The following is a 16,337-nucleotide window of genomic DNA, read 5'->3' on the forward strand; positions in this document are numbered from 1 at the left end:
TCTCCTGCCCGTACTGGGTCGTCCCCGGGGTCTCCTACCGGCGGGACATGCCCGGAACACCTCCCCAGGGAGGCGTCCAGGAGGCATCCTGATGAGATGCCAGAGCCACCTCATCTGGCTCCTCTCAACGTGGAGGAACAGCGGCTCTACTCCGAGTCTCTCCCGGATGACCGAGCTTCTCACCTTATCTCTAAGGGAGAGCCCGGACACCCTGCAGAGGAAACTCATTTCGGCCGCTTGTATCCTGGATCTCGTTCTTTCGGTCACGACCCATAGCTCGTGACCATAGGTGAGGGTAGGAGCATAGATCGACCAGTAAATCGAGAGCATTGCCTTTTGGCTCAGCTCTCTCTTCACCACGACAGACCGGTACAGAGTCCGCATTACATACACCCTTTTCCGACCGAGGACCATGGACTCGTATTTGAAGGTGCTGACCCTCATCCCGACCGCTTCACACTCGGCTGCAAACCACTCCAGTGAAAGCTGGAGATCACGGCATGAAGAAGCCAACAGCACCATGTCTGCAAAAAGCAGAGACGCGATGCTGAGGTCCCCAAACCGGACACCCTCAACGCCTTGGCTGCGCCTAGAAATTCTGTCCATAAAAATTATGAACAGAATCGGTGACAAAGGGCAGCCTTGGCGGAGTCCAACCCTCACTGGGAACAAATCCAACTTACTGCCGGAAATGCGGACTAAACTCTGGCATCGGTGATACAGGGACTGAACCGCCCTAATCAGTCGGCTCGGCACCCCATACTCCCGAAGCACCCTTCACAGAGCCTCCCAAGGGACATGGTCGAAGGCCTTCTCCAAGTCCACAAAACACATGTGGACTGGTTGGGCGAACTCCCATGCCCCCTCGAGGATCCTGCCGAGGGTGTAGAGCTGGTCCACTGTTCCACGGCCAGGACAAAAGCCACACTGCTCCTCCTGAATCCGAGGTTCGACCTTCCGACGGACCCTCCTCTCCAGCTCCCCTGAATAGACCTTACCAGGGAGGCTGAGGAGTGTGATTCCCCTGTAATTGGAACACACCCTCTGGTCCCCCTTCTTAAAGAGGGGAACCACCACCTCAGTCTGCCAATCCAGAGGCACCGTCCTCGATGTCCACGCAATGTTGTAGAGGCGTGCCAGCCAGGACAGCCCCACAACATCCAGAGCCTTTAAGAACTCCAGGCGGATCTCATCCACCCCCGGGGCCTTGCCACCGACGAGTTTTTTAACTACCTCAGTGACTTCGACCCCAGAGATTGGAGAGTCTGCATCAGAGTCTCCAGGCCCTGCTTCCACAATGGAAGGCGTGTAGGTGGAATTGAGGAGGTCTTCGAAGTGTTCTCCCCACCGACTCACGACGTCCCGAGTCGAGGTCAGCAGCACGCCATCTCCACTGTAAACAGTGTTGACGGTGCACTGCTTCTCCCTCCTGAGACGCCGGATGGTGGACCAGAATTTCCTCGAAGCCATCCGGAAGTCATTCTCCAAGGCCTCACCAAACTCCTCCCACGCCCGGGTTTTTGCCTCAGCAACCGCCGAAGCCGCGTTCCGCTTGGCCATCCGGTACCTGTCAGCTGCCTCCGAAGTCCCGCAGGCCAAAATAGGACTCCTTCAGCTTGACGGCATCCCTTACCGCCGGTGTCCACCAGCGGGCTCGGGGATTGCCGCCACGACAGGCACCAGCGACCATACGGCCACAGCTCCGGTCGGCTGCCTCAACAATGGAGGCGCGGAACATGGTCCACTCGGACTCAATGTCCCCCGCCTCCCCCGGGACGTGGGAAAAGCTCTGCCGTAGGTGGGAGTTGAAGCTCACAGAGCGTTTGGGCCTGCCAGGTCGGACCGGCATCTTCCCCCACCATCGGAGCCAACCCACCACCAGGTGGTGATCAGTTGGCAGCTCCGCCCCTCTCTTCACCCGAGTGTCCAAAACATGCGGCCGCAAATCCGATGACACGACTAAAAAGTCGATCATCGAACTGCGGCCTAGGGTGTCCTGGTGCCAAGTGCACACATGGACACCCTTATGCTTGAACATGGTGTTCATTATAGAAAATCCGTGTCGAGCACAGAAGTCCAATAATAAAACACCACTCGGGTTCAGATCGGGGGGGCCGTTCCTCCCAATCAGGCCCTTCCAGGTCTCACTGTCAATGCCCATGTGAGCATTGAAGTCACCCAGTAGAACGATGGAGTCCCCAGAAGGAGTGCTCTCCAGTACTTCCTCCAGGGACTCCAAGAAGGGTGGGTACTCTGAGCTGCCGTTTGGTGCACAAACAACAGTCAGGACCCGTCCCCCCACCTGAAGGTGGAGGGAGGCTACCTTCTCGTTCACCGGGGTGAACCCCAATGTGCAGGCGCCCAGCTGGGGGGCAAAACCCACACCTGCTCGACGCCTCTCACCATGGGCAATTCCAGAGTGGAAGAGAGTCCAGCCCCTCTCGAGAGGGCGCATTATGCATCACCGCGCACGCACTCGCTTCTTTCATTTAAACTAAATAAAGTTTATTACCAGCAAAAATGAGTGGGGTTGCTGGACCAAGAAGCCAAACCAAATCACTTTAATCCCATCGCTTGATTGACATACAGGTAAGCCTATCGCGAGACAAGCACAGTGAACCCCCCCCCCCCACCGCAGCACATAACGCAAGCCCGTCATCAAAGCTAATCAACGCATTACGCATCAACGCACGCACTTGCTTTTTTCTTTTAAATTAAAGAAAGTTTATGACCATAAAAAACGAGTAGGGTTGCTGGAACAACTAAGAAGCCAAACCGTATAACTTTCCTACAGAAAGGGAGTAGGAATTTACCTCGTTGACTGGGTTGACATTCCCTTTATTCCATTTAGCACAGCACCATCTAGTGGATGCATACCGCACCCCTAGTCAACCTCAGTTTGATCCAGTAGCTCTATTTTATGCACCTTTTAATCCGGTGCGCCCTATATATGAAATAATTTCTAAAATAAAAAATTCAATGAAGGTAATCCAGTGCGCCTTATAGTGCAGAAAATACTGTACGTACCTCCGCTGCCATTGACAAATAAAAACTATCGTTTGTGCAAAGAAAACAGCATTAGAACCCTCTAAAATGACATAGACAAAGTGACATGCTTATGAGGCACAATTAGAGCTTTCTGGAAAGCCAGGATCATTGCAGAAGAGCAACGTGACAATGACGAGAGGGAACTTGGCATGTTTAATGGCAAATTTGCCCAACTGTTTAATTTCGATACAGTGTGTGTGTGTGTGTGTGTGTGTGTGTGTGTGTGTGTGTGTGTGTGTGTGTGTGTGTGCGTGCGTGCGTGCGTGCGTGCGTGCGTGCGTGCGTGCGTGCGTGCGTGCGTGCGTGCGTGCGTGCGTGCGTGCGTGCGTGCGTGCGTGCGTGCGTGCGTGCGTGGATGGATAGATGTACGTGTGTGTGCGCGTTTGTGCGCGCGTGCGTAGGTAGGTAGGTAGGTCGGTCGGTCGGTCGGTAGATAGAGTATATAACAGTTTTGCACAAAACAGTTTGTTTGTTTTTTTACAAATAACTGAAAAGTAGGGAATCTGAAATTTTCTCAGTGCAGCAAACTGACTTCAGAGTTCACTTCTTTTTCCCCCCACATTTTAGGCTTCAATCTGTTTTATGTGAAGAATTTAGTAGTTCCCTAATGATAATGTTAAGCTAAAAGACTTATTATTATTATTATTATTATAGTAAATCGTTGTGTAATCAAGTCTCAGTATACAAATGCGCCTGCTCTGTGATTGTCTGAGGGGTCTGTTAAAAGAATATTGGGGAGTAAACAGCATCAGGAAGACCAAGAAACACACCAGACAGGTCCGAGGTAAATTTGTGTTTAAAGTTTAAAGCCGCATCATGATATAAAAAGATACACAAGATTTAACTCATTCACTGCCAACCCAGTTAATATATTTGACGTCTATAACCGTCAATGGCACTGAATGAGGTAAACATCTCCCGGAGCACTGCTTGATCAGTCATATTGAAATGGAGATTGTATCAGACCACCGCAAACCTACCAAGATTCATCCGCCCCACTAAACTATTAGCCTAAACAAGGAAAGCACTGATCAGAGATGCAGCCAAGAGCCCCATAATAACTATGAATGAACTGCAGAGATCCACAGCTAAGGTTAGGTAATCTGTTTGTGTGTAACGTATTAGTCGCATACTGAACACATCTTGCCTTTATGAAAGAATAGCAAGAACAAAGCCATTTCACATAGAAAACCATAAAAAAGTCCTGTTTGAAGTTTGCCATAAGCTTCTTTGCTTGGTGTTGGGGTTAGGGTTAGAGTTCTAATGGTTAAGGGGTAGGTAATACTTTTGATAGGCAAGGCACATGCGCACACACACATTCTCACACACACACACACACTCACGCACACAAACATACAACAATGTACCACCCTGTCCCGCTGTAATGGTTTTGGCAGGAATTCAAAAATATATTAATTCAGATAAATTGTTCAGAAAGTCAGTTTAATCTGTTGGCAGGTGATTAAAGCCCCAACTCAAATACATAGTTAATCAGTTTGACACATGGCTGCACCACTGAGTGCATCATTCTCATGACAAAGAAAATAACTTACCACTCACATGATCTACTGTAAAACCCTCTCTAGGCTTTCTATCCTACAAACCATGATGTGGATGTGCAGTATGGAGATATGCTCGCAGCCAGATGTATGTTCACTGGTGAAGGCAGAAGCAAAGAAACGTACATTGGGTAAGTTGTGCTCTGCATTCCATTCCAGTGATTGTACGATACAATGGGGAAGACAAGATATAAAACAATAATTTACCTGTGAAAGATTTCACTAACTGTGACCTGCAAATATATATGCACATTGTCATCGGCTGATTTATTTACATCCATGCATTTTTTTTTTAATGTGAATGGGTAATGTGTACATACAATAATTAATCAGAAGACACGAAGAGATGCTTTCACCAGATTTTGCATAACAATCATTTCCCTTTTGTAATCCAGCAATACATTTTTCTTCATATAACACACTAACATGCCTAACTATATTTACATTTGATTTTATTCTTTCTTTCTAATTTCTACCACAGGGGTTCCTCTGATGACGAAATGTGCAATTTCTATATTATGTACTACATGGACAGCAAACATGCCATCCCATATATGAACTGCATGAAGCAAGGTTCTACCAAATTGTTTCAGCACATTCCACCTGAAGCCAATATTCCCATTGCTGTTAGTCCCGAAACTATGAACTCCATAATGCATATGGAACATTCAACAGGTACATTCCTACTCTTTGCAATTTTATATGTCAATACTGCATGTGGTAAAATGTGATTCCAGTGTAACTGGAAAGTGTTCACAGTGCTTCACTTTTTTCACATTTTAAATTAAGACTAATTCCATCCAAATAGATTAAAAAATCTAAATTGTACACCCAATACCATATAATGACATCTCAGTGATGATGATTTTTTTTGTTCCAGTGAGCACAGTAGTCTCCATATCCATTAAGGAAAGTCATTATGAACCATTAGAACTCTTTGTAATACTGGTCACCATTGTGAAATAAGCCAATGGGGGAGGAATCGCCTTTGTTGGATTGTTGAACACAGAACATTGTCACAATGTCAGAGCTCCAGTGTTTATTTGTGGAAAGGGGAGAACATTAAGAAGGGCAGCAATCCACAAATCAGGGGCTGTATGTTAGATCCCATGGAGTTTGAGATCAGACTCAGATCTGACTCAGACTGGGACAATGGTGAATATTCTCAGCAAAACAATGACTAAAACACATTGTCAGAGTGCCCTTCGGGACAACTCTGTAAATGTCTGTGGGCAGCCTAGCTAGAGATCCAACTTTATAGAGCTTGAGTGGTGCCTCAAAGAGGAATGTGTAAACCTGGCCATATGTAAGTGTGCCAAACCGAATGTGGCATCATCAAAATATTCAAACAGCAGTGAGCAAAAGATAGGAATGCTTAGTGTTTGTACAGTATTCATGTTTTATTTTTCAATAAATTCGTAAGGAAAAAAAACACATCTAAACAACCTTTTTCATGTTATCAAGAGTTCTTATATGAAGAATGCTGTAAGATCAACATACACTGTGAATACTTTCCTAAGGCACTACCCATATTGTCCATACAGTTCTTGAAAATAATAAATACCGTAAGCTTAGTAACCTTATCATTCTCACCAACTCACCTTAAAGGTCATCAAGATAGCTCATCGATGCCAGGTACAACTAGTGAAGAGCAGCCAGTCGATAAGGGTAAGCAAATAAACAACAAGGAGCAAATATACAAGAGTACCAAGGCAAAACAGTTTTTTTTTTTTTTCTTTCAAATGTCTTTGCATCACTGAGAACTGCCGTATTCTTTGTTGCATATTAGGAATAAATCAATTAATATGTATTAATAAATTAATACGATGTACATGAATACATCCATCCATCCATTTTCTGTACCGCTCTGTCCCCACGGGGGTCGCGGGTGTGCTGGAGCCTATCCCAGCCGTCATCGGGCAGTAGGCGGGGGACACCCTGAACTGGTTGCCAGCCAATCGCAGGTCACACAGAGACGAACAACCATCTGCACTCGCACTCACACCTAGGGGGCAATTGGCCTACCAAGCATGTTTTTGGGATGTGGAAGGAAACCGGAGTGCCCGGAGAAAACCCACGCGGACACGGGGAGAACATGCAAACTGAATACAATGTATTGTTAATACAGGTTTAATATATACCGTATTTTTCGCTCCATAAAGTGTACTGGATTATAAGTCGCACCCTCATTGAATTTTTTATTTTAGAAATGATTTCATATATAGGGTGCACCGGATTAAAAGGCGCGTAAAATAGACGCTATACTGCAACAAACTGAGGTTGACTAGGGTTGCGGTATGCATCCACTAGCCAATAACCAATGAGCCCTCAGTAAACAATTGCGTTTCTCAAACTATCTCCTATAAAAGTGATCGGAACTGACTAAAGTTCGATCTAACACATTGGTACTGCTTACTTATGTTTCCCTTCCATATCGATCCGTAAATTTACTCGAAACATTAACGGAGCAGCCTATTTTGAAATGAAATAGCCTCGTGCGTATAGCACCTATCATAATAGCATTAGCCACCCGCAAACTCCCATGAGCCTCAGCTCGCAAACTCCCATGAGGCTCAGCAAAGTGACGTGGCAGCCCCCTGTAAACAATCACGTTTCTCAAACTTTCTCCCATAAAAGTGATCGGAACCGACTAAAGACTGATTTAACACATTGGTGCTGCTTATTTATGATTTCGTTGGATATTGATCCGTAAACGTACTCGAAAACATTAACGGAACAGCCTATTTTGAAATGAAATACCCTCGCGGGTACAACAGCTATTCAGTGACGCCCCCTGACCACGGTTGCCGTAATGCTGGGAAGCGATGCGACCTTGTAATTTGCTAGTCGTACTAAAACGTACTGAAACATTTTGGCAGAGCGCTGTGTACAACCAGTATGGATCAACAAATTCATCAATTGATCCATATATAAGGCGGTCTGCATTATAAGGCGCACTGTGGTTTTTTGAGTAAATTTTAAGTTTTTAAGTGCGCCTAACAGTGCGGAAAATACGGGACGTAATAAAATGTATGAAATCCCACATTCTACTAAATCTGTGTCAATAAACATGACACGGGAGTCACTCATCCTTTTAGAATTGTGCAATTTCTGTCTTAAAGGTTACGCAATAATTTTGGACATTATGGCTATTTTCCATAAAACAATTACTCTACCAAACTCGGAGGGTTGAAAAGCTGTACATAATTATTTCTTCCAACATCCAACAGGTTCTCCCGGATACAATCGCTGGCGTTTGTGACCATACATTTTCATCACACATTCTTTGTATTAAAAACGAGTTTGCTCTTTTCAGGAATATGACTTGCTTTGTAATGTTTCTCTAATTTGGAGTGACAGTATCTTTTCCATTCATCTTTGTCCTTTTCTGCCAGTTTTCCTGGACCACATTTACATGAGAATGACGCCTTGTGTTTTCATGAAATTTCTCATACAGATCACAAAATGTTCTTAAAATGGTAAACTTTTACATAGACTGCAAAAAAAAATCTCAATTAAGAAATACGTATCTCCATCTTTGAGTTGAGGATTGTTAGTGGAGTAGTATGTCCACACTGGACTTAAATTTCCACTTTCCACTCTGGACATGTATTGCCACTTAAATTTCCACCTTTCACTTTGGAGCTGTATTGCCAGTAGTGGCATATTAATTAATTAAAAAATAAGTATCACATAAAACAAATTCAAACCATATCCCAATTAAGCAATATTAAAGGTTTTAAAATATGCCATCTCAATGCAAGAAGCATCACATCAAAGCTTGATGAAATAAAAATACTCACTGAACAAGGCAAACCACATCTTCTCATCATTACAGAATCGTGGCTTTCTCCTATCACACCAGACTCGTTTATCTCCATAGACAATTATCAACTACACAGAAGAGACCGGCCAAATAAACCTGGTGGTGGTATTCTATTACTAGTAAATAAATTATATGCACACACAGTAACCCCAATCACAACAGAAACTGAAACAATGCAACTGGTCATCAGCTTTACCAACCAACATGCAATCACAGTTATTGCCAGTTACAGGCCGCCTAACACAAACCCCACAGATTATATTAAAAATCTATCCAATCTCCAGCACTCCCGCGACCCCCGTGGGGACTAAGCGGTTCAGAAAATGGATGGATGGATGGATTATAAAAAATATAAAAACAAAGGAATATATCATAATTGGCGACTTGAACTTAGACTACAAAGACAAATCATCCAAACCTCTAAAAAGCATGGCAGAAAAACTAGGACTCCACCAACTGATAAAAGAACCAACTAGAATATGTCACACTCGCAGCTCTATTCTTGATCTCATCTTCACCAATCAACCCGCAAAATATAGCATATCAGGAGTCATCCACGTAGCTGTATCAGACCATTCTCTCATATACACAGTTAGGAAAAACCCGAAACCTCGGAAAAATCATCAACAGTGCACTATTTCAAATATACCAAGATCTAAGCTACCACAGTATGAAACCGAAATAAAGAATATTGATTGGAGCAATCAACGAGCACTCACCGACCCAGAACAAATCTTAGCAGATTTCCAGAATCTTATAGAAGCCATACGGAAAAAATACACTACTACCAGAAAACTCAGTCTACGACAGAATAAATTACCATGGATAAACTCAGATATTCTCAATTTAATCGCACAGAAAACCACTGCACTGAAATTGTATAGGTCAATAAAAACTATTGAAAATAAAACGGCTCTCACACATCTTAGAAATAAATGCACCTTAGAGATAAGTAAGGCTAAAACCACTTACTTCCAGAAGCAAGTCACTCAGGCCGCCACGAACCCCAAAATCCTCTGTCAGACACTAAAATCCATCACTGGGCAAATTTATGAAAATACAAACAACAACATACAAATATCTTTACAAAATACACTCACTACTGATCAGGAACAGATTGCAAATGCATTTAATAATTACTTCATCACCTCTATTAAAGAACTAACAGAACACTTTGATCCTCCGTCTCCACCCACACCTATAACTCCCTCATCAGACAAGCTAACCTTTTCTGAGATTACGCTCTCAGAGTTATCCAGTATTCTCAGCTCACTCAATAACTCAAAGGCCAAAGACATATATGAACTAAACACAGACTTCTACAAAACCCATGCCAGTAGCTTCCTACCCCTAATCCTTCATTTAATCAATCTCTGCATAAGACATTCCATATTTCCGACTGCGTGGAAAAAAGCAAAAATTACCCCCATATTTAAATCAGACGACCGAACAACCCTATCCAACTACCGTCCCATATCAATCCTCCCACCTATATCAAAACTTTTAGAAAAAACCCTGTCAAAACAACTTATAGAACATCTTGAAACAACCTTCTCAACAACTCACAATTTGGCTTCCGATCAGCTCGTTCTACACTATCTGCACAGCTACTACTCACAGAATATATACGCACTTCTCTTAATAAAGGCCACATCACAGGAGCAGTCTTTGTAGATTTCCGTAAAGCCTTTGACACAGTTAATCACCAAATACTCCATAACAAACTAGCTTCCTTTCATCTCTCCCCGTCAATGCTAACTATGCTCTCATCATACCTCTCGGGTAGAATCCAGGTTGTTAATATTGGTCAGGCCACATTTACTCCATTAACCATCTCCCACTGGTGTCCCCCAGGGCAGCATACTGGGCCCATTATTATTCATTATGTACATCAATGACATGCCTAACATATGCAAACAAACTCAAATCATATTATATGCTGACGACACAGTTATTTTCACCTCAGATTCGAACATCGAAACCATAAACTCCAAACTTACTTCTGATCTTCAGCTCCTACATGACTGGCTAAAAGTAAACCATCTGACGATCAATATAAAAAAAAAACGGAAATAATGTATTTCCACTCCCCTAGGAAAAACATCTCCATAACTGTCCCCATTACTCTATCCGATCAAACTCTAGTAGTCACAAACACATATAAATATCTTGGAGTGCACTTAGACTCCCACCTCACCTACAAAAAACATGTTAACACTCTCACTAATAAGCTCAAACAGAAAATGTATGTCTATAACAAGATCAGGCCATATCTCACCCATAATGTCTCGAATATTTATCTACATTCTATCATACTGTCTAACCCAGGGGTGGGCAAACTTTTTGACTCGCGGGCCGAACTGGGTTCTAAATTTGTACCGGAGGGCCGAACCAGGAGCAGATGGATGTAGTGTTTGTGTGAAGTAATATAAGCGACCTGTAAAGGTCATTGCATAAAAGATTTTGGCCTTTAGTAGGTAGTAAAGCATGGATATTCCAAACAAGTTTTTTTAAAACAAATGCATTTATTAACAGCATTAAAAAAAATAAAAATAATTCACTAAAAAACTGCTATCAGTGATTCTCATAAAATACGACACTGTTATTATGAATAACAGTCTCCATCACTTCAGTGCCTGCAGGTCAGATTAATGAAAGATGTTTATCTTATGAGATCACAGCAAACATTCTGACCAAATATATCATCTTGAAGAATCGGTGAAAGCATACATCCAAATAAAGTAATCAAAACGGCAACACGGTGAGGGGTATCTGAACATCAGAGCAGAGTTTTAACTCACAAACACCTGGTAACAGAGGTGAGGAAACGGGAAACACTTCCTTAAAGTAAGCCTTAAGAACTTTACAGGTTAAGATTAGTCGCAAGCAGGTGGTGCATCAATGTCCTTGAGCATCCTGCATTGTTTCAAAATGAGAATGGTCGCTAGTTTCAATACCTGCTATGTGTACAAATCATATTCAAAATGCATTTTTTTACAACAAACTTGAGAGCCTCCCCTTTATTTTCAGTGGGAACAGTGTTGTTGGTCTCTCTTTTTTGCTAGTGCATCATAGTCTGGAGTAAAATTTGTTGTGGCAATTCTTAGGAGAGATCCGTTTACCTCGATCTGTGACGGGTTGATGTGGCTGAACGTCACGTCGCGTACGTCGAGCCAAATTGGCCACTCTTTTAACATTCCGCACTCACTTCTTTTCTTCGGGCCACTCATTTTAATGGAAGGATTCCAGGGGAAGGTTTGTGGATGGCTTTAGCGTAAAACTGTATCTGAAAGCTCAGCGAGCGAATTACAAGAATGCTGTCGTCACAGCCCACGCTCTAAATTCGGGACTGATACAAATAGAGCGCGAGTGCGCCATGTCCGTACTACTGAGTACGTACGTACACGCACTTGTGAGTGTGCACCGAGCTTTCTGACACGGCTTCCGGTAGTAAATGCGCAGGCGAGCGGTTCCCCATCTACTGGGGAAACGCAGTCATTGCAGGCAAAATGACCAAAAAAAAAGTTTAATAATACAATTAATTCAGGGTTGGCGGGCCGGATTAACCGGTCCCGTGGGCCGGATGTGGCCCGCGGGCCGTAGTTTGCCCACCCCTGGTCTAACCTATCATACTGTCTTCCCATTTGGTCTCTCACCACAAAAGAAACTCTGGATCCTATAGCCAGACTATACAATAGAGCATACAAAATACATGGCAGACTATCAATCTGGACCCATCACTGCACGTCACTTGCACGCTCCAATGCACTAACCTTCCAGAATTACACAATTCTCATGGCAATAAAACTCTTCCATCAACGACACATAAATTCTCTCCCACCTATAGTTAATTCACTCATCCCAGGCCGTAATGAAAGACAGGCCCGCATCACCCGCTCAGTTACACAGGACCTCATCCGAACCCCAGCATACCAAAACAATTTTGGTCATAACTCATTTATCCGCACATCTATTTTGATTTGGAATAAGATACCCCTTCAAATCAGATCAGCCACCTCTATTATGCAATTTAAACGGCTATACACATATTTTTTAATAACAAACCAAACTTGCACCCATTAACAATAAGATATATATATATATTGTATATATTGTATTGAAATGTATGTAATGTTATAGGAACCTGCTGTAAAACAGTTCTTGAACTGAGTCAGGCCAGTCCATGAAACTTTGATGTTACATGTCGACCTTTCCTTTAAATAAACTGAAACTGAATTAACTTTTTTTTATTCTTTTTTTTTTTTTTATTCTTTTTTTACTACTGTTCATACGGCAACAATAATGCGTCTAAGTTTAGGGGTGGGTCCAATTTGAGACACTGTTTTGTCAAGTTTGTTCTATTTTTGTTTAAAAACCTTTGCGTAAAATGGCTCATGAATCTACTCTGGTTTTCTATCAGTAAATAGGATGTGATAAATCTCCTCATGACCTGCAATAGGAAATGTCTGCCTGTGATAAAGGACTTTAAGTTGCTGCAGCATTGCACCTGTTATGCAGTCAGAAGGTTGATTCTGAATTCTGTTGATTGCAATAATTGAATTAATGATTTAACATTTGTTTTATGCAGTATTTTCTCATTTCAATTAATTGAAAATATATATTTTTAAACACCTGACTAACACCTCTGCCTCTGTGCAAAGCTAAACAAGCCTCTGTGTCAAAGCTTCCTCTGTTCTTATCTTTTTATATTTCCTTCCTTTCCTTTGCCGTTTGTGCAGGTGACCTCTATTCTCTAATGTCCAAGTTGCTAGGCCAAAACAAGGATGTAGTACACATTCAAAAGTACAACCCCAGTAAGATACAGAGGGTCCAGCCAGAGCTGATGTCTCAGATTCATAGCTTAATACAAAAGAAAAACTTGGGCTCTCCTGGTCCTCCACTAGCTCTTCAAACCAACAGGCATCCTGTTTTGATGAGGGACAGAGTCCACAAATTCCATCAGCTTGAGGCGGTGCCCAAGCTGACAAAAAGCAAACTGCTGTCTCAAAGACAAGGTGGGTGTATGGGTGTAGGAATTCAAATAATCAGTCATACCTTTTGTAGTATTCAAACATATCTTCGAGACTGTGCTATAAATCAAAGTTCTTGTCTCTTCAATACGTGATGTTCATTATCTTTCTCGTTTCCACTCCTGTTTCCTTCCTTTTTCATCTTCCCTCTGCCTGGATCATAAAGAGAATGTTATGATACTGCATGTTAATTTTCCGCTTTTGTGGTTTGATTTTAAATGAATTAAAATTTGAATTATTATTATTATTATTAGTAGTAGTAGTAGTAGTAGTGGTAGTATTACCGTATTTTCCGAACTTTAAGTTGCGCCGAAATATAAGTCGCACCAGCCATAAAATGCAAAATAAAGAATGAAAATACATGTATAAGTCGCACCGGTGTATAGGTTGCATTTTTGGGGGAAATGTATTTGATAAAATCCAACACCAAGAGCAGACATGTCATCTTGAAAGGCAATTTAAAATAAAAATAGAATAGGCAACAACAGGCTGAATGGAGTGGTATGCTAACGTTACATAAACATAAACAAGGAACTGAGAACGTACCTAACGTAACATATTAAGAGTTATTTGAATAACTATAGCATAAATAACATGCTAACAAGATTATCGAACCATCCGTGTCACTCCAAATCTTTAAATCCGTCGAAGTCCTCTGTGTCACTTATAAACAACTCTGCTGACTCCGGAAGTAGATGCGATGTTGACGTCAGACTCATCGTCAGTTGCAGTTCCAATTATTCCACAGGCCTACACTATATCTAAACTATATATCAAATAACTAGAACATAAATAAGTTTATCGAACCATCCACGTCACTCCAAATCATTAAATCCATCGAAATCTTCGTCGTCTGTGTCACTTATAAACAACTCTTCTGACTCCGGAAGTAGATGTGGTGCTGACGTCAGACTCATTGTCAGTTGCAGTTCCAATTATTCCACAGGCCTATATAACTATATATATATATATATAACTATAACATTATAAAATCATTAAATCCAACTTATAAACAACTCCGCAAACCCCGGAAGTAGAAGATGCAGCACTTCCTCTTCTATGTGGCGTACGTCAGATTCATCGTCAGTTGCAGTTCCAGTTATTCCACAGGCCTAGAGCGCCCTCATTTGGTTAAGTGTGAAAATAACAGGTGAAATGATGTACAGTCAAACCTCGGTTTTCAACCACAATCCGTTCCAGAAGGCGGTTCGAGAAGTGAATCGGTCGAATTCTGAATAAATTCTTCCCATTACAAATAATTGAAAACATTTTAATCCGTTCCAAGACCGAAAAAAACGCCTTTTTTAAGCATTTTTTTCATTTGCGCATTTTTGTCCGATCGCGCAACTGCAGCGCACCGCCAAACGCGTAACCGTAGCGCACCGCCGACCGCGCAACTGCACCGCGCTGGTCGCATTATTGTGACAGAGCCGTCGCTGAAATTTAGAAAATATTTTTAAAGTCCTGATGTACTTTCCAAAATTTAAGTGGACCTCAGTGCGCAGGGAGCTTAATTTGGTCTGATCGCGCAACCACAGCGCGCCGGGCGCTCACTGTCGCATTGTTTTAAGAGCGTTTTTGTGTTTTAGGATGGCTTTACTGCTCCCACTAGCTTTCTTTAGAGGCATGATTAGGGGTTAATACAATCCTCAAAGTAACGAAAATACAATAATAGCGGAGTCAGTCGGCATCCGGGCCGCGCGGTCGGGTTTTCTCGGGTCCTTTCGGCTCATCTCGCGAGGTTTGACCTCCGAATTTTGTTCGACAACCGAAGCAAAAAAATTTCGAATTTTTCGTTCGAATTCCGATTTGTTCGAGAACCGGGACGTTCGAAAACCGAGGTTTGACTGTACAGTAATGTGTCAATAATTTCACACATAAATTGCTCCTGAGTATAACTCGCACTCCCGGCCAAACTATGAAAAACACTGCGATTTATAGTCCAGAAAATACAGTAGGCTGTTTTTTTTATTCTGCTTGACCTTAGTAGGATGATGGGTAACCTGAGACTTATCAGTCCATTGCATTGAAAAGGACATGAGACAATCAACCATTCACACTCAGTACATCTATGAGCTATTTAAAGTCTTTAATTAACCAAAAAACAGGTAGCTTGAGAAAACCCAGTATAGGGAAAACATTTAGTAATCTTATTATTATTATCAAGCTTGAAAATAATAATGTCTCTCATGTCTGTAATTTTATTCTATCTACAAATTGTAACTATTTGTTTAGATGTCCATCTGGAGCAAGACCCACTATGGCCACAGAATTCTCTTCAGCTGGGTCAGGTGTCAGGACTTGCCATTGACTCAGATTCCAATCTGGTCATTTTCCACAGAGGTGATCACCACTGGGGACCAGAGTAAGTTTTTTTTTAAAATCAAACAAGCAATATATTAGTGCTGTCAAGCGATTAAAATATCGCAATTGATAAAATTTTTGTGATTGATGTGATTAAGTTTTATTTCTCATAAAAGATCTCTTCATTTTCTTTTCTGATCCATTTTTTCTAGCAAATTTTGATACCTTTAAGACGAAGAAGAGGATTGATTTTTTTATGCGGACACATTTTTTATCTAATTGGATTCAATTTATAAAAAGTCACACAAACAGCCCCTAAATGGTCCATTCTAAGAATTGACAATTTGGGCAATATAAAAAAATATATCATGCATACGAAATGTAAACAAAGACTCAGCCTCATAGTGCAACAAACCATTTTTAAAGTTTGTTTTGAACTATTACCTACTAACCCTGTTTTTGATTTCTCAAAGAATCAACAGACCATTCGCCATGATGCTTTTATTTCTAAAAACGGATGAAATGTCTGCACAAGCCAAGACTAGTTTCACCACTGTGGTGTATACTTGA

General features: G+C 42.1%; 1 protein-coding gene across 3 annotated transcripts in view; it reads left to right on the forward strand.

The window, feature by feature from the left end:
• The window catches only part of pam (peptidylglycine alpha-amidating monooxygenase), a 69,889-nt gene that overhangs the window by 38,782 nt on the left and 14,770 nt on the right, over positions 1-16,337 (forward strand). Inside the window, exons 13-17 of one of the 3 annotated variants that reach the window (XM_037265792.1) lie at positions 4,635-4,738; positions 5,089-5,282; positions 6,216-6,275; positions 13,173-13,448; positions 15,699-15,828. In XM_037265792.1, coding sequence (XP_037121687.1) covers positions 4,635-4,738; positions 5,089-5,282; positions 6,216-6,275; positions 13,173-13,448; positions 15,699-15,828 — 764 coding nt within the window. The remainder of the gene's footprint in view (positions 1-4,634; positions 4,739-5,088; positions 5,283-6,215; positions 6,276-13,172; positions 13,449-15,698; positions 15,829-16,337) is intronic. The other 2 variants (XM_037265793.1, XM_037265794.1) reach the window with 2 other exon arrangements.

This window comes from Syngnathus acus, chromosome 12 (assembly GCF_901709675.1).
Source record: "Syngnathus acus chromosome 12, fSynAcu1.2, whole genome shotgun sequence".
Classification (NCBI taxonomy): domain Eukaryota; kingdom Metazoa; phylum Chordata; class Actinopteri; order Syngnathiformes; family Syngnathidae; genus Syngnathus; species Syngnathus acus.